This window comes from Salvelinus namaycush, chromosome 30 (genome assembly GCF_016432855.1).
Source record: "Salvelinus namaycush isolate Seneca chromosome 30, SaNama_1.0, whole genome shotgun sequence".
Lineage (NCBI taxonomy): Eukaryota > Metazoa > Chordata > Actinopteri > Salmoniformes > Salmonidae > Salvelinus > Salvelinus namaycush.
Window position 1 is genome coordinate 15,101,709 of NC_052336.1, and position 17,910 is coordinate 15,119,618.

General features: G+C 44.5%; 2 protein-coding genes across 2 annotated transcripts; one reads left to right on the forward strand and one right to left on the reverse strand.

Moving 5' to 3' along the window:
• The first annotated feature begins 5,337 nt into the window (after positions 1–5,337).
• Positions 5,338–17,756, forward strand: LOC120024864 (aspartate aminotransferase, mitochondrial-like). Its single transcript, XM_038969197.1, has 10 exons — positions 5,338–5,471; positions 8,573–8,729; positions 9,397–9,525; positions 9,623–9,682; positions 9,932–10,093; positions 10,279–10,383; positions 15,118–15,268; positions 15,426–15,591; positions 15,768–15,918; positions 16,082–17,756. The coding sequence occupies exons 1-10, from the start codon at positions 5,347–5,349 to the stop codon at positions 16,202–16,204; spliced, it is 1,329 nt and encodes a 442-aa protein (XP_038825125.1). The 5' UTR covers positions 5,338–5,346; the 3' UTR covers positions 16,205–17,756.
• Positions 11,036–12,964, reverse strand: LOC120024863 (embryonic polyadenylate-binding protein-like). The gene is given in 2 exon segments (XM_038969196.1): positions 11,036–11,648; positions 11,650–12,964. Coding segments are annotated over 2 exon segments (1,872 nt in total). The 5' UTR covers positions 12,961–12,964; the 3' UTR covers positions 11,036–11,087.
• Positions 17,757–17,910: the final 154 nt, after the last annotated feature.

The window sequence follows — 17,910 nt, forward strand, 5'->3', positions numbered from 1 at the left end:
CCTGAATATAGCTGTGCAGCGACGCTCCCCATCCAACCTGACAGAGCTTGAGAGGATCTGCATAGAAGAATGGGAGAAACTCCCCAAATACAGGTGTGCCAAGCTTGTAGTGTCATACCCAAGAATACTTGGGTAATTGCTGTAATTGCTGCCAAAGGTGCTTCAACAAGGTTCTGATTAAAGGGTCTGAATACTTATGTAAATGTGATATTTCAACGTGACAAAATGTGGAAAAAGTAACGTGACAAAATGTGGAAAAAGTCAACAGGTCTGAATACTTTCCAAAGGCACTGTATCACTCATTGGTCTATTTCTCTGTGCTGTCACAGATCTACAATTCACAGGAATCCTCTCAGAATCCCTCAGTCTTGACCCATCGTCCTCTACTTTCTTCACTGCCTGCATAAGATACCTTTTGCACTACTCTGACTCTAGCCACCTCAACCTGCCTCTCTTGAACCGGACACTTCTGATCCCCAGCAACATGTACACCCCTACAGTTGACCTACACAACTTTATCCACTGAAACTACACAATCCTCTTTCCCATGCCCCCCTGCACACTTCTCACATCTTGGACTCTCCCTTCACACACTACTGCGACATGACCATAAACGTTGCACCTGAAACAGCGCAGTGGTTACTGCACAAACGCTCTAACAGGATAACTGATATATCCTGACCTTTTTGCATAAACAACTCAAAAGGTTGACAGTGACTCCTCTATTTCACCACGCTTACAACCGGGTCTGCATCGCAAAAAAAACAGCGGGCGTCACAAACACCAGGAATCTTCAACTTCAATTGCTCCACCTCCACACTTAATGCTACCCAAGAAATCACTCCTTTCAATGGTGCCCTGTTCCTAAGAGCAAAGTAAAAAACAGATATTTACCCAAGTTGCCTCGCACGGAGCGCTTGTTCCCTCTGATGAAACACAAACAAACATCACAAGTCACCTTTGGGTTACCTTCACCAGCTCAACAGCACCCAACCTGAAACCACCCATAGATCAGCCAAAAGGCCTGGTTCCACCCTCTTCAAAAATATCACTCCCACTGGACGAAACGTATCTTTATCATAACCATGTCCATTAATGTAGGCTCCGAGCCTCTCACAAGACCTTCTACTCCTACCATTTCACCTCCGGAGCTCGAACTGGCGTCCGGCTCACTCTGTTTGACCTTGACACCAATCTTCATCGACATACCTTCTCCCTTGTTATTGCTAGCTTCAACAGATTCAAGCCCATCCTCTGCGCCACCCTCAGTCTTTTCAACCTCCTATCTCTTTACCTCCAATCCTGCTCCCTTGACCAATTACCCGACTCCTTCTGAAAATATTAAACTTTTTCAAGCCAGAATCTCTTTTTAGCCTCCTCGAGAGACATGGTAAGCCATGTACTCCCTCCACTTCAAACACACTACTCTTCTACCGTGGAGATTGAATTTATTCATCCCCGTCCAGTTGGTGGCGGCATACAACTCTAACATTTGTTGGCGGACCACCAAAATACCATAGAAGAAGAAGACCTGAGCGCTTGCCCCCCCCCCCCCCCCCCGGCTTTACAAGTGGGATGCACTGTTGAGCGCTACATCCTGAGGAGTTCGTGCTGATTGTATGGAGATTGTGACAGCCGGTTAAATGGCGTCACTTGACAAGGCAATAACAAGATGCATGTCAGGAGAAGTGTTTTATCATAAGGAGTTATACCTGGAATACGGAGGAGGAATGGAGGGGGAAAAAGAGCCAGAGGAGGTCTAAGAGAGAGAGGGAGGAAGAGGGTGAGCTTGAGTCGGTTAAAAATAGAGGAAAAAAGGGAGATGGTTTGTTGGTACACCGCTCCTTCTGCGGTGCGAACGTGTAATGAACGTTCAGTGTCAGCTGGCTGGATGACGACTGCTGGCTTCCAGAGGCCATGCTCCTGGATTCTATCTGACTCTCCGTCGATCAGTGGTGGCAATGGTCTAGCTGACCTGTCGTAGTATCGCTTTTGTTGTTGTTGTCTCTGTGCACGTTTTTCATGCATTTTCTTGTAGCTGACGACCTCAGGTTGTAGCTGCTGGTTGGTGCTGGGAAGGAGTGAGCGAAGTCTGCGGCTCATCAACAGCTGGGCTGGTGATTTGAAATTGTCAACTGGAGTGTTGCGGTATTCAAGGAGACTAAGATAGGGGTCTCTCTTTCCTGATTTTGCTTTGTCCATGAGTGATTTAGCAATCTGCACTGATTTTTCAGCAAGGCCATTACTTTGAGGGTAATGTGGGCTTGTGGTGACATGTGTAAACTCCCATGCTTTTGTGAAGGATTCAAACTCATTTGATTTGTAACAGGGCCCATTGTCAGATATTAAAGTCTCTACAATGCCATGCCTGGCAAAGGCTGCTTTCAGCTTGTATATCACAGCTGCAGATGTGGTGCTGTGAAGCTTGTCGAGTTTGAAGTATCTGCTGTAGTAGTCCACTGTTACGATGTAGTCCTCGTTGTTCCAGGTGAACAGATCGGTTGCCACGACCTGCCAGGGTCGGTCTGGGATACAGTGAGGTAACATTGGCTCTTTGGTGTTTGAGGGGCATCGTTCAAGACATATGGCGCATTTACCAACAATGTCCTCTATTTGTTTGCACATTCCGGGCCAAAACAAAATGTCCCGTGCTCTCTGTTTGCACTTTTCCATGCCCATGTGTCCAGCATAGATCTTTGTCAAAATCTCTTCTCTGAGACTGGTAGGAATAATGATTTTTTCTCCTTTGAAAATTATTCCGTTGATCTGTGATAGTTCATCACGATGGTTCCAGAATTCTGAGACGCTCTGAGGGCATTTTCTCCTCTCCTCAGGCCATCCATCCTGTATGACTTTCCTCAGCTGTGCGAGTTGTGAGTCCTTTTCTGTTTCTGCTTGGATCTCCTTCAGTTTTGTGTCACTAACTGGTAAGTTGCTGTACACAGTGTGCACTTGCATGTCCATGCCTTCACTGAGGCTGCTGTCCTTATAGGTAAGAAACTTCCTGGAGAGCGTGTCTGCGACAGGGATGTCTTTGCCTGGACGGTGAGTGATTGTGAAGTCGTATTTTTGTAGTTGAAGAATCATTCTCGGTAGCCTTGGCAGGGCTGCGGCTAGTGGTTTACTCATGATTGACTCAAGGGGCTTGTGGTCGGATTCCACAATGACTTGTCGTCCATATACTTACTGATGGAAACGTTTACATCCGAACAGAATGGCGTAGAGCTCCTTTCAATTTGAGCGTAGTTGATTTCACAGTCTGTGAGAGATTTGGAAGCGTAGCCGATGGGCTTTCCTTCTTGCAGTAGCACTGCACCTAGTCCATACTTCGACGCATCCACTTGGAGTCTGAGCTCTTTGTCGGGGTCGTAGTAGGCAAGGATTGGTCCTGGTTCTCTCGTGATCAAGTCTTTCACATTCTGGAAAGCAATGTCGTGTTGCTTGTCCCAGAGAAACTCACTGGACTGCTTTAGCAGTTGACGCAGGGGTGCATTAGTATTGGAGAGGCTGGGTGCGAACTTGGCTAAGTAGTTGACCATGCCAAGCACTGTTTCCAGCTCTGCACGGTTCTTTGGTGGCTCCATTTCTTTTATGGCTGAGATCTTCTGTGGATCTGGCTTGATTCCAGTCGCTGTGAGAAGATGTCCGAAGTAGCTGACCTCTGTAGCGCCGACTGTGCTCTTCTCGGGGTTGAGCCGGACTCCTCTCTCGCGGGACCTTTGCAGCATCGCGTGGAGGTTTCGGTCGTGCTCCTCTTTGGTTCGACCATAGACAAGAATGTCGTCCACAATTGCCCCAACTCCGTCGAGGCCTTCGTACACTTCGTCGATCTTTCGCTGAAACTCGTCTTGGGCTGAGATAATCCCAAAAGGCAGGCAACGGAACCTGTAGCGTCCAAACGGTGTGTTGAATGTTGTGAGCTTAGATGACTCTTCTGTGTTGATAGCCCAGTAGCCTGATCTAGCGTCCATGACACTGAAGTAGTGTGCTCCCGCTAGCTTGTGTGTGATGCCATCTAGCGTCGGTAAAGGATAATGGAGGCGTTTGATAGCCATGTTCAAGTCTCTTGGGTTGAGGCATACTCAGAGCTTGCCTGTGCATGGTTTCTCCACCACCACTAACGCATTTACCCAGTCAGTCGGTTCTGTAACCTTGGTGACTATGTCAGATTGCTCCATGCTCTCCAACTCTTTCTTCAGACGGGCACGGAGAGCAAGGGGAATCTTTCTCGGTGGGTAGACCACAGGGGTTGCGTCTGGGTCAAGGTGAATGGTACATTCTCCTGGGAATAATCCTATTCCTGTAAAAACATCAGCAAACTCCTCCAGTACATTTTCTGTCTCTACTGGTGCTGTCACTGATAAAACTAGCTTGATGAGGTCCATGTCTAAACATGCTGTATTCCAAATACAATACGGTCCCTGACCATCTCATCCTTGTTTGCATAATCACAGTCTTTCACAAGCAGACGCAGCTCTGTCACAAACTGTTCAAAAGACTCGCTAGCTCCTTGTACTTTCTCATGGAATTTGTACCTAGGGAAAATCGTATTGGTCTTCGGCACAACATATGCTTCAAAACGATCGTAGTATGTTTTCAGTACCTTTGATTCAGCCTCGTTAAGTGTCCATGTGTTGTAAATATCTCTCCCTTTTTCACCGATCCAGAGGAGCAAGTAGCTACACTTTTCCTCTTCTCCTCTTTCCTTCAGAGGACCAGTGAACATTAGCTCCACATGCTGTTTGTACTTACGCCATGCATCGGGTAAGTTTGTAGACTCCCAGTCCATTCGAGGTGAAGGAACTCCAGAAAAATCCATATTTTAAGACCTTTTACTCTGACACCATGTCTTGTTTTGCACGCTTTGTACAAAATAATAAAATGCAGTACTACAGGATATTTGTTAACGTAGCTCTTTATTAGCTAGCTATAACTTGCATGTTCACGTATCTCCAACCATGATCAACTGACCATGACCTAACCATCTGGGTTGTCTTAACCAATCATAGCACAGTATGATACGGCGGTAAAATGCATCCAATTATAATTCAGTATGTTTACACATGTGAATATTACAGTGGTGTCCCATCCTTTCAGGCTGTTGGCCTGAAGTAGCACTAAATATATTTAAATAGTGGAGTATGGTATTTATTAATACTTTTTGTGAGTGTAGTGTTAGATGGTAAGGTATTTGTTGAATAATTTTTAATATTTTATTTTTTTAAACAAAGTATAAAGGAGTTTCACTCCGGTCTAGTAGGTGGCGGTAATGGAACATTTATCGGACGCCAACCGCCGTTAAACCTCATCGAAGAAGAAAGAAGCTTGAGTGCATGACCGATTCATATGCTCACTGCTTTTTCTGTCATTCTGCGCCTCGACTCAACCATGTCTCTGTTGAAGTACTGCAAGGTGATCTCCAGTATTGGGACTTTCTCCCCATCTCTGGGAGTTTTGTCTACACGTAACAGGTAATACCAGACATGCAATCTCTGTACTGTCATGTTTGACACGTAGCTACTTTGGTAGTTTGCCATTGAATGAATAGCTAGCAGCACTTAGTAAGCTAGCTAGCCATGCAGCAATGACTCAAGTGGCCTAACTTCAAGTTTATGAATGGGGGTCCGAAGCGGTCATGCACTTACGTCTCTCGCCGTAGTTTAGCTATCTACCTAATATTTAAATTACATTTGATTTGGTTAACTAACTGACTGAAACTCGCGTTCATTAATCCGCCGCCTGTCGTGACTGACATTTCCCGTTCATATCTTTGGGTTTAGTCAAGTCATACTTTGTAGACTTCAAGGCTCAACCAGTTCACTGACAGTCGAACTTGGCAAGGTTACTTTCCAACTATGGATACTGATACTGTTATTTGGTGGCTCTGTAAAAATATTATTCAGATTTCAGTGATAGGCTATCTGTATGTTGTCATCATATCATAGTGATCATTCAGTTCTTCCCGTGAAAGTTAAATTATTCAATTATTTTTTATTATTTTAGTGTCGCAGTGGCATTTTGCCTTTGAGATTCGACATATTTTCTCGGTTTGATCTCCCTTGCATACCGTAGCTCCCTAATTCTAGCGTGATCATTGGTTATCGTGTGCAGGCCCCTGGTCGCTGATTGGCCAAGGGATGTCCCGGTTTCTATTGAGATGTGACGACAGTAACTGGTGTCTTTTCGCTTTCCTCTTGGAGGGCAAACTTTGTTTCTCACTTATAAGATACCGCTTCACATCTCTGGAAAACAGGCTGTGTTCGAAAAGCATCAGCAAATACACCCTGCGTCACTGTCGGGTTTTGTTAGAAGACCGTGCGCCGAGTTACCTTATTCTCATTCAAAAATAATTTCGGTCTGTATTCAAGTGCATTTTAGTCCATTAGCAGGCTAAATTCAAGTCTGTGACTCAACATTGGATGGCCCCTCATTGATGCTGTCATCGTGGCATAAATAGAACTCAGTCAGTGTACTCCCTGGCCTATGAAGTGTTTACCAAGCATATTTGTTTGCTCGACATCTCACAAGTTAAAATGTTCAAAGGTTCTGTGTGTATGTAGTACGCACATACTGCTGATAATAGTAGCAGTATGCACCAGTGGGTAGGCTGATAATATACCCAGGTTCTTCTCACTCTAACAGATTTGTCAGAATCAGATAACAAGTATTCATATTTGTTATCAGTTTTACTGATTGAGGATCTGATTTTAATGTGAAGTCCCAATGTTTCTGAGTGGCTGAGTGTTCAATTTTAGTCACCTGAGATCTTTTTGTTATTGGACAATGGGTGTTCTATAAGGACGTTCTATAATGCTATGTAAACAGGCTCTATGACAGGTGACTGTTCAGTGTGTTCCCTAAAACTCGAGGTGGGTGTCATGTCATCATTCTTGTCTATAGTCTCATGTTGCGGTCTTGGCGTTGCTGCCCTTTGCGAAGCATTCGGCTCAAAGTATCGCTGTGAGTTCCAGGGTGTTTGAACACAACCGTTGAACCTGAATCTCAGTGAGCTGCAGAGTATCACTGCTCAAGTCATAGTGGCTCACCACTACATTTGACATATCAAAACATACTACTGTACCAGTACGCACTGGTGAGTAACATCAGACACAACACGGTTTTAGAGAGTTCAATATTACAGAAGGCTCCAATAGAAATGTTGGGAGTCTTGCTGTGAACTTACATTTAGAACATTGCATGGAAAAAATGTATCTCTAGTTCAGCCTCCACTACAGCAGTGAGAGGAATATGTCAGATTAGAGGCCCTACTTGCCCCTCTTTCAGAGGTCATGTGGAAGAGGTCAGGGGCAAGGTCATGTGGAAGCAGTATGTGTGTGTGTGTGTGTGCAATTCTATTAGTTCCTGACCTGGGCCCCTGATCATTTTCTGTTCTTTCCTCCTCATAAGACACATTCCATACAGGGGGAGAGAATTGTTTTGTGTGTGAGAGCATATGTTTGCAGTGCCTGACCTTCGTGTGTGTGGCTGTGGAAAGGGAAGTGTAAAGTATTGGATGGATAATGTCGTGGAAAATTGTCTCAGAAATATAACACTCTTACAAGAACTTGTGAATTCAATATAGACTTTAATACAAAGTAGCAAAGCTGAGCCCTTCCATGGAAGGACCCTATCACAAACGTAACAGAGCCGAGCCCCTCCATGGAAAGAGACTAAATTCTCATATTAGAGTCCTGCTTTTATAGGATTCTGTCTTAGCATAACGTATAGAGTCCCCTCCCTCTATATGAAAATAGCTTCCCTTGACCTTTCTCCATTATTATCTTTTCACCTCAGTTCTTGCTTGTTAACGCCCACATCTGACAGCTGTATAGGTTATATTGGTAGCGGGGCCCTGGTCCTATATGTTCCATTCCTTATATAGCCATTCTGTCTCAGCTCTTCAAAGTGGAAAGCCTAGATGCTGCTAATATTGGAAATGTAATCATAGTCATGAGTTTTGCTCCCACAATAATCAGCTTGGTGGGGTCAGTGTGAAAGGAAGACCAGGCTGTAATGACCAGATCCAAAGATATGATGAATGAATGTGGTCTGAATTTCAAAGAACCAATCATTGCCTTTGTTTCAACCACTCCCCCTGCCCTTTAGAGCTGTCATTCTGGTAGTGTAGTGGCGATGGAGAGAGATGTTCATGTATTTAGTGCAGTACATCTCCTCCCTTTTAGTGACTCCCCCTAATGCCATCCAACCCGGGCCCTTCACCTCAACAGACTTCAGCTGTGTGTAGTGGTGATTTTGTAGTGTGTGTGTGGCTTTTCGCTGTGCAGGGACCAGGCATTCACCAGGTCATAGTCCAGAGTGTTAGTCTACTGTGGGTGGGTGGTGCTACTCTCCTCTGGTTATGTGAGAGCAACCGTTTCTTGAGCAGAGTATAGTACTGTTTACCGCTGAGTTTTAGTCTTTTATTTTAAGTCTAGTTTCTTGGAGAAATATAAGCCTACACTGAGTGATTAGAAAAATAAACTTGTCCACTGTGAAACAAATATGAACACAAGTCTGCACAATGATAAATTAAGCTGCTTCTGTTTGTTTCTCCCTCTCCCCTCTGTTGCAGTTCATGGTGGGGTGGAGTGCAGATGGGCCCCCCTGACCCCATCCTGGGGGTGTCGGAGGCCTTCAAGAGGGACACCAGCCCGAAGAAGATGAACCTGGGGGTGGGGGCCTACAGGGACGACCACGGCAAACCCTTTGTGCTTGATTGTGTCCGCAAGGTAGGAATACCATGACAACCAGTGTAACTACCCAGGATTCCACACACACAGACAGGGACTAGATAACTATCCCCAGTTTCACCCAGCCTTTCGTATTTTGTTGAGGCTCACTCCTCAGAGGAAAGGTGAGTAGCTACGGCGGCTCTTATTGTTTTGTAATCCCGAGCTCGGCATTAGGGAAAGGCCAATCCAGTCACACTGCTACTAGCCCTTTTATGTAAGAACCGGATCAGTTAACAAACACGTAGAAGCATGAAAAAGGAGGTTTTCATGTTATTGAGCTGATTCTCACTATACAAGCTTTTGTGGAGTTGCAGTCCTGTGTGTTTCTGCACTGTCATCCTGAGCTTAACTCGTATAATGTATACCCATATGGAACCTCTATTACTGTGTGGATGTGTGTTTGCATAGTTTTTGTATGTAAGTTTGAGGTGCAGGCTCCAGCAGACCCATGTGTTAGACATTAACAGTATTTCTGCATAGTCGTTCTGCGCTCAGCTCATACAGCCCTGCTAAACCCCAGCTGTGTGTGTTACGCTATTAGCTCTGATTTGGCAGGGCTTTGGATCAGTCAAGAAGTGGATGCCGAGAAAATGTCACCATTAAAAACCTTTCTACTTCCCCTCACACTCACTATTTCTCTACCATCCTCCCCAACCCTCTCTAGGCAGAGGCTCTGATTTCTTCCAAGCAGTTGGATAAGGAGTATCTGGCCATCGGGGGTCTGGGGGACTTCACCAAGTCCTGTGCTCAGCTAGCCCTGGGGGCTGACAGCGAGGTCCTCAAGAGTGGCAGGGTGAGTGGATGTGTGGGTGGTAGCTTGGAAGCACATTTGCTGTCTGTGTGTTAAGTGAACGATAGAAATGCTATTAACATCTCTCTCCTCTCTTCAGAACATCACTGTCCAGACCATCTCAGGAACCGGCTCACTGTGCATCGGAGCCAACTTCCTGGTAAAGACCCATCTCTTTTAGCAGCTAAACAGGAAGAGAATGAATGCACCTACACTACCACGGTTCCATTTGGGCCCATAGCCCCCTAGAACAGTGCACCAGCCTAAACATACCTGAAACAACTGCCTTCTATATAATATATATGCATACAAATTATTGTGTTCTATAAAACAATAATTTCTTTATACCAGTAGTACTGTGGAGTGTGTGTATGGTGTCAGTCAGTTAATTCATTATATTTTTCTCTAGTCTCGCTTCCACAGTGCGTCCCGTGACGTGTACCTGCCCAAGCCCTCCTGGGGGAACCACACACCCATCTTCAGAGATGCTGGCATGCAGCTGAAAGCCTACCGCTACTACGACCCCTCCACCTGCGGCTTCGACTTCAGCGGGGCGCTCGACGACATCTCTGTGAGAGAGGGATGGGAAAGGGGGGGTTGTATGATTCTACACTGACATGGAGGACCATTACCACGTCTTCTGAGATCTGTCTTTATATTGTTATGTTGACTTAATAAGGTTAAGGTGTGGGGGTCTATTTCCGTCATGAGAATCTGATTTGAATTTTGGGTAACACTATTTTCCCTCTGAAACAGAAAATGCCAGAGAAGAGTGTGATCATGCTGCATGCCTGTGCCCATAACCCCACCGGTGTGGACCCCAAGCCTGAGCAGTGGAAGGAGATCGCTGACCTGGTGAAGGTGAGTGTGCTTACCATAGATATGAAATGTTAAGTTCATGTTTTAAGTATCCCTATATTACTGTTATTACGGGGCTATCATTCAGTCAAGAGTGCGCCTGTGCAGGGAGTCTTGTTGTTGATGGACCTAGCCTGGAGTGGAATGGCTACCTTGTAGTATGTTCATATAGTATAGTAAACTTTGTTAAACTGGAACCTTGTGTCATTTCGAGTTAACATTGGTAGCAGAGGATGGTTAATAACTACAATGTGCCACCTCGCTTCGACGAGAAGAGGTCGTACGAAAGTTGGAAAAATGAACTTGGAATCTGGACACGTTACTAATCTGGATGTGAAAAAGCAAGCACTTGCGGTGGTATTATCGCTCGAGGGAGGAGCGAGAGGTACAGCACTGGAAATATATATATATATATATTTTTTTTTAATTATTTTATTTTAAATTAAAAAAATGTTTTCCCAATGCACAAAACACCAGGGGTTTATTTTCTTATTTTAATTTTAATTTTTTTAAACAAAAAGTAGAATAAACATAACCCATTGCAAACAGCTTTTCTTCCCCATAGATATACATTTTAATTAAATTCTCAGATTTGAATCAAAAGTGCCTTTTACAAAACTTCCTTTTTACAAAACGTTACAATTTTTTTGTTCGTTTTAACTTTTTCCTCCTTCAGCGATTTCTTTGCAGTGTCCTGAAAGGGTTCTCTACTTCTTAGGAGAGTTTTCCTTGGCCTGGTGGGCTTGCAGCACAGCTACTGCCTCATCCACCTTAGAATGCAGGGACCCGGGTGACTCCAGCATGTGCAGCAGCTCAGAGTTGTCAATCTCCAGCAGCATCCCAGTGATTTTACCAGCCAGGTTGGGGTGAAAGCCATGGATCAGAGGGTACAACCGCTCACCAAGCAGCTGTTTCTGCTCCATTAGAGGGGCTGAAGCCAGCATGGAGGCAGTGAGGGGTTCCTGGCCTCTGACATGCACCGCTGGCTCCATAATCTGCTGGGTAACAACCTGCTGCACTGCCATTGGTGCGGGCATAGTGATGACCTGCTGTAAGTTCCTCACCCCTGATGAGTATTTATACTGGGTGCCTCGGACCATACCACCAGACATGCCTGCCCGACCTCCTGCTGTCTGTGTGCCAATGTTAGCCATCCTCTGTGTGTAGTTGATGATGCGTGGAGCCTGGGTGGAGGCCTGTCTGACGGTGCTGATGGGGGTGGAGGCGCGTCGGGGAACAGCAGACCTGACAAACTTGCCCGAGTAGGGTGTCTGGTCTGGGTGGCTGTGCAGCCCAGCGAGGAGATGTCCTCATGGTGCTGACAGGGTTGGGGTTGTAGAAGGTGTGACTTGGGGGCTGAGGCACAGCAGACATATAGTAGCCTGCCTGCTGGTAGGAGTTGATGACTGGGCCAGGCATGGTCCTCTGCATGTATTTGTTGGTGAGGATGGCCTTCCGCTCCTCCTTGCGCTGGGCCAGAGCCACGTACAGCGGCTTTGTGGCCACAATGCGGCCGTTCATCTCAGTTACCGCTTTGGTGGCCTCCTCGGGAGACGAGAAACAGACAAAGCCAAAGCCCTTGCTGTGGCCCCCGTCCGTCATCACCTTGGCACTGGTGATGGTGCCATAAGGGGCAAACTCCTTCCTGAGTTTCTCATCGTCCAACCCATCATCCAAGTTCTTGACGTACAAATTGACCCCCTGATAGCGGTGGATACATTCCTGTTTGATCAGCTCAAACTTGCGTTTCAGCTCTCCCTGTCGCTCCATCCTCTTCTGAGCACGGCCCACATACAGAACTCGGCCAGGAACGAGTTCTTTCCCATTAATCTCCTCAACTGCCCTTTGTGCATCCTCGTGGTTTTCATAGTTTACAAAGCCAAATCCACGAGACCGGCCCCTTTCGTCCATCATCACCCGCACACTGAGGGTCCTGCCAAATGCAGAGAAGACCTCCTGGAGTTTCTCATCACTATAGTCATCGCCAAAGTTCTTGATGTACACATTGGTGAACTTCATGGCTTTGGCCCCAAACTCAGCCTGTCGCTCCTTATGGGACTTAAAGTGGCCAACAAAAACTTTCCGGTCATTCAATAGCATTCCATTAATGGTATCAATGGCACGATTGGCTGCCTCTTGGGTTTCAAAGTGAACAAAGCCGTAGCCTTTGGAGCCATTCTCATCACACACAACCTTGCAAGACATAATATTCCCAAAGGTTGAGAATGTGTCATACAGGGCCTTGTTGTCAATGGACTCGTCCATGTTCTTGATAGGAATGTTTCCAACTCCTGACTTCCGTAGCCCTGGGTCGCGCTGAGACCACATTATTCTGATAGGCCTACCCTTGAGGACCTCATAGTTCATTGTATCCAGAGCACATTCCGCATCAGCGGGTTGTTGGAAGTTGATGTATGCGTATCCTAGGGACCTGCGAGTGATGACATCACGGCAGACGCGGATGGATGTGATGGGCCCAGCAGGAGAGAACTTCTGGTAGAGCATGGCCTCTGTGACGTAAGGATGCAGGTCCCCTACGTAGAGGGAGGCCAATGGGTATGACTGGCCAGTGCTGTTCATCCTTATTGAATTGGCCAAGGTGGAAACAGCTCAAATACTTTAATTTAAAAAGTTCTGGCCTAAAACTTAGTAAAATGTTTCTGTTACAATTTGATAATTGCCGTGAAACACCTGCCTTTTCACTCCGCGACCATAAATATTCCTCAGCACTGGAAATATCCGTTGAGGATTTGAACAAGGATGACGGTATGGTGAATTTGATCAGAGCACTGGATTCTGTATTTCTTAAAGAAGAGAAAGACCGTGCCTACGAGGCATATTCAAACTTTGACAGTGTTACGAGAGATATTTCGGTTGCAATGATGGACTACATCATTGATTTCGAACAGAGGTACAATAGGATGTGCAAATAAGACATGGTTCTCCCGGATGCAGTGTTAGCTTTCAAGTTGCTAGATACTGCCTGTCTAGATGGTAGGGAGAAACAGTTGGCTTTGACTGCTTGTACTGTGCTGACTTGTGCATCGATGAAGTCCGCACTAAAAATAATATTTGGTGTAAAGACGTCTGTCGCGCCAATAACAGGTGGAATGCAAGTGAGTGACGCAGCATATTACACTGAGCAGCAGAGAAAAGGCGCCAACAAGTCACGTTCTCAAGACAACCAGAAGAGGGCGCCATTTCCCGGCACAAATCCACTGGACAAATCTGGAAGGAGATCAAAATGTGCTATTTGTCAAAGCACTTACCATTGGGTTAGACTGTCCTCATAAAAATGAACAAGTTAAACTAACAGAGGAAAATGTAAACACAGAGATAGAGCAGTGTAACATTATACTGTTTTCAAATGAATCTTCTGATACTGAGATATTTATAGTTGAATCCTTAGGATCTGCTGTGACACACCAAGCAACAGAGCTTTCAAATTTGGAGATGGGAGAATTGTCCATTCTACCAAGAGAGTTAAGATACCAGCAAAAATTGGTCAGACAAAGTGTCACATTGAAACAGAGGTGGTCCCTACAGATATCCCCTTACTATTAAGCAAAGCTTCCCTCAAGAAGGCAGAGGCTGTACTAGACATAAAAAATGACAAGGCAGTGATGTTTAAATAACCAGTGACTCTTGAACTTACTACCTCAGGCCACTATTGTGTAAACATTTTAGACAAAGACATCTGAGTCCATGCAAAAATGAGATTCTGACAGTCACAGAGAACATGAGCACTAAAGAAAAACACAAAGTATTGCAAAAGCTTTACAAACAGTTTGGACATGATACAGTTGACAGACTTCAGAAGTTACTCAGCAGTTCAGGGAATAATGATGATGAGAAGTACGAAACTGGAAACAAAGTGTACTACAAACGAGTTGACTGTCAAGAGTGGAAAGGACCGGGAGTAGTCATTGGTCAAGATGGTGTGGTAATATTTGTGAGGCACGGAGGCATCATTGTCAGGGTGCATCACTCAAGATTGCGGAAAGTAAATGATCAACAAGATAGAGGGGCTGTTGCTGAGAATCAGTCTCCTAATGAAAATGACAAAAAGGACACAGTAACAGACACCAACAGACTTTAGCAGCATCAAGGAACTTATTCAAGCACAGAGAATCCAGCGGATTCTGTGGTCGACCACAAAGGAACAACTTGCTGACTGTCTGACTAAAAAGGAGCATCCGGTCTTGTGCTCCTACAGGCTCTCAGTAATGGAAAGTGGCAGCTTGAGTAATACAAATAAAAACTGTCACACAACCCATTTGTAATGGGGATCTTGAATAATACTTGGACATTTAATTATGTTTTATTTGTCTTTAAAGAAAAGGGGGAGATTGTTAAGTTCATGTTTTAAGTATCCCTATATTTCTGTTATTATGGGGCTATCACTCAGTCAAGAGTGCGCCTGCGCAGGGAGTCTTGTTGTTGATGGACCTAGCCTGGAGTGGAATGGCTACCTTGTAGCATGTTCGTATAGTAAACTTTGTTAAACTGGAACCTTGTCGTTGTGTCATTTTGAGTTAACATGAAATACCTCAATGGGGATTATTCTGTAAAGGCCCTAACTAGCTAAAGTCTCTGTCACTATTGGGACTCTACTGCTGAAGAGCTTTACTGCCCAGTGCCTACAGGTGTTGTGTGAAGACTGACATCTTTACTGTGCCAGACAACTATTTACACACACACACGGTCCTAATGATAACTCCTCTGCTGTTCCTTCAGAAAAGGGACCTGTTGGTGTTCTTTGACATGGCCTACCAGGGCTTTGCCAGTGGAGATATTGATCGTGATGCCTGGGCTGTTCGTCACTTCATCGAGCAGGGCCACAACATTGTCCTGTCGCAGTCGTTCGCTAAGAACATGGGCCTCTACGGTCGGTCTCATTATATATATATATATATATATATATATATATATATATATATATATATACACACACACAATCTAACTCACAACTATGGTATTGACATAGGAGAAGGGTAAAAGAATCTCCCACTGGTATGGTATCTTACCTGTCTGTGTTTTGACAGGTGAGCGAGTGGGAGGGTTCACTGTGGTGTGTAATGATGCCGAGGAAGCTAAGAGGGTGGAGTCTCAGCTGAAGATTCTGATCCGGCCAATCTACTCCAACCCTCCAATGAATGGAGCCAGAATCGCTGCCGCTATTCTCAACACACCAGACCTTTATAAAATATGGTAAGTGTGTATACACACACACACACATGTTTGCCCATTTCACTGATGCTGTGATTTTATAATCTAGCTGACTGCCTAGGAAGGTATCGGAGTTCTCTTTGGAGTGGTCTCCTGTCTCTACACAACTTCCATTCTGTTTCCTCATCAACCCCCCTGATTAACCTCTCTCTACACAGGTTGGAGGAGGTCCACGGCATGGCCAACCGCATCATCAAGATGAGGGAGCAGCTGGCGGTCAATCTGAAGAACGAGGGCTCCACTCACAACTGGCAACATGTCATCGACCAAATCGGCATGTTCTGCTTCACAGGCCTCAAGCCTGAACAGGTACACACACAAACGACCACACCCACTCTTTATATCCACACCTGTACCGTACAACCTTATGACATTTATTATATTCATATTGGTCATATTCATCAGTTGGAATTAAGTTCTAGTATAATGATAAATTGCGTTGACTCCAGGTGTTTGTGCGTGTCTACCCCAGGTTGAGCGTCTGACTAAGGAGTTTTCAGTATACATGACCAAAGATGGTAGAATCTCCATGGCAGGCGTCACCTCTGGCAACGTGGGATACCTAGCACATGGAATCCACACCGTCACTAAGTAAAAAGGAGAATGCCGGGAGAAACAGTGGGGCACGGTTGCGCTGGACACAATCCATAACAAAATAATAATGGCCACTCCACCCACCCCTTACAGAGGAGCTGGACATTCTTTAAGACTGTCAATTGTTCAAAAGTTCAACTTTGACCTCAACCCTCCTTGGGGTAGGGATGTTTTAATGGTTAGTTCCCTGTGACCTCCCCAACGAGGTCACCATGTCAAAGGTTGTTTAGTGATGGTCCAATGATCTGCCCTACATTTGACTAATGAGCTGATGTCTGATGTCTTTCTTCTACGCTTATTTATTGTATGTCAAAGTTTAATATTAATTCACTTAATAAATGGCTTAATAGTGACAGGTTAATATTCTCTTTTAAACCTGCTCTGCCTGCTGTAGTCCAAATTGCTGTCAGGCTACAGATGAGTTTACCAACACTTAGGTTGTGTGTGTGTATGAACTGTGAACTCTTGTCTGTCATTGGATATTTTATGTAGGATGTGAAAGTTAATATTTTCCTCAACACCAGTATAGTAGCAGAAAACTCAGCATTTCCAGATAACAATTAGTTATAAGATTGTCTGGCACTACTTTTAGATGAGATACAGTAATTTATATTTTAATATGCTTTAGAAATGGGCAATGTATGCTCATTCTGTCCTTTCACTCAGCCTCTCTCTTGCATTATCTTGTCTTCCATATTCAATATAAATAATTATATTGCTGTACAAGTTTTGTGCTTTTTGCACGAAGAGCAGGGTCTACTGCGTTTCTGCTAAGTGTTGATGAGTGAGCAGTCAGTTAGCCAGTCTTAAATGCCCACTAACCCCCCCAAGCACTTGGTTTATGAGGTTTTAAAGGGGAATTATACAGAAATCGCTCTGCCATTTCCTGGTTGCTAAAATTCTAATAGCTAACCTAATTTAAGTTTGACAAAACAAGTAATGTGTAGAGAATCATTGTACTATCTAAACCGCTGTGAAATATATCTTAAATAACCGAAAGTGTTGTATTTTCAGCTGGTGTACAAAACTGAAAGTAAGATGAAAAAATGAAGCTTTGGTAAGCAGAACACAGAACAGATCTACTGTTTCTTAGACTTGTTTTCAATGACAATGACTGCTTTATAACAAAACATTTCTATGTGAATTTGGTCCAAAAAGTTACAAATTGCAGCTTTGAAAGGATAGACTGTCCTATGATGGTGCTCTTGTATTTCCACAAGAAAAGGCATTTCACAAGTGTTATTTAGATCACTGGGTGACTCCTATCCCCTCCGTTTCAGAACTAAGAGGTTATAGAACTTCTATTAATACATATAAAAAGTTGTATAGACAGTGTTTTGCTCTAATGATCAGCCTTCAAACATGTTCTCTGTGTGTGTCTTTCTGATTGTAACAAGACAGATTGTGCAGGTAAAATCACCTTTCTGCTGTCTACTCATGAAGATAAAGCTGCTCTGTCACCATGTTCGGGTTAGAGCAAAATAATAAAACAATATGGAGCATCGGTTATGTCTTTCTTTGAACAATTAATAAAATATCTATAATTGAAATAACTGGGCTTATTTGGAGTTCATTCTAAAAATAATATTGCCAAACCAAATGTAAGAAACTGAACTGATACTGTTGGACTACGGCAGTGATTCCCAACCTTTTTAAGTTACCACCAACTGAATTTTGTTCTGGCCGGAGTACCCCTGAAGCACCCCC

What these genes read in the sequence shown, in the direction of transcription:
- LOC120024864 (XM_038969197.1), top strand. Translation starts at nt 5,347, where the DNA reads ATGCTCACTGCTTTTTCTGTCATTCTGCGCCTCGACTCAACCATGTCT. An exon ending in AGGTCCTCAAGAGTGGCAGG is followed by an intron (nt 9,526 to 9,622) that starts GTGAGTGGATGT and finishes TCCTCTCTTCAG; the next exon opens with AACATCACTGTCCAGACCAT. An exon ending in CCAGACCTTTATAAAATATG is followed by an intron (nt 15,592 to 15,767) that starts GTAAGTGTGTAT and finishes CTCTCTACACAG; the next exon opens with GTTGGAGGAGGTCCACGGCA.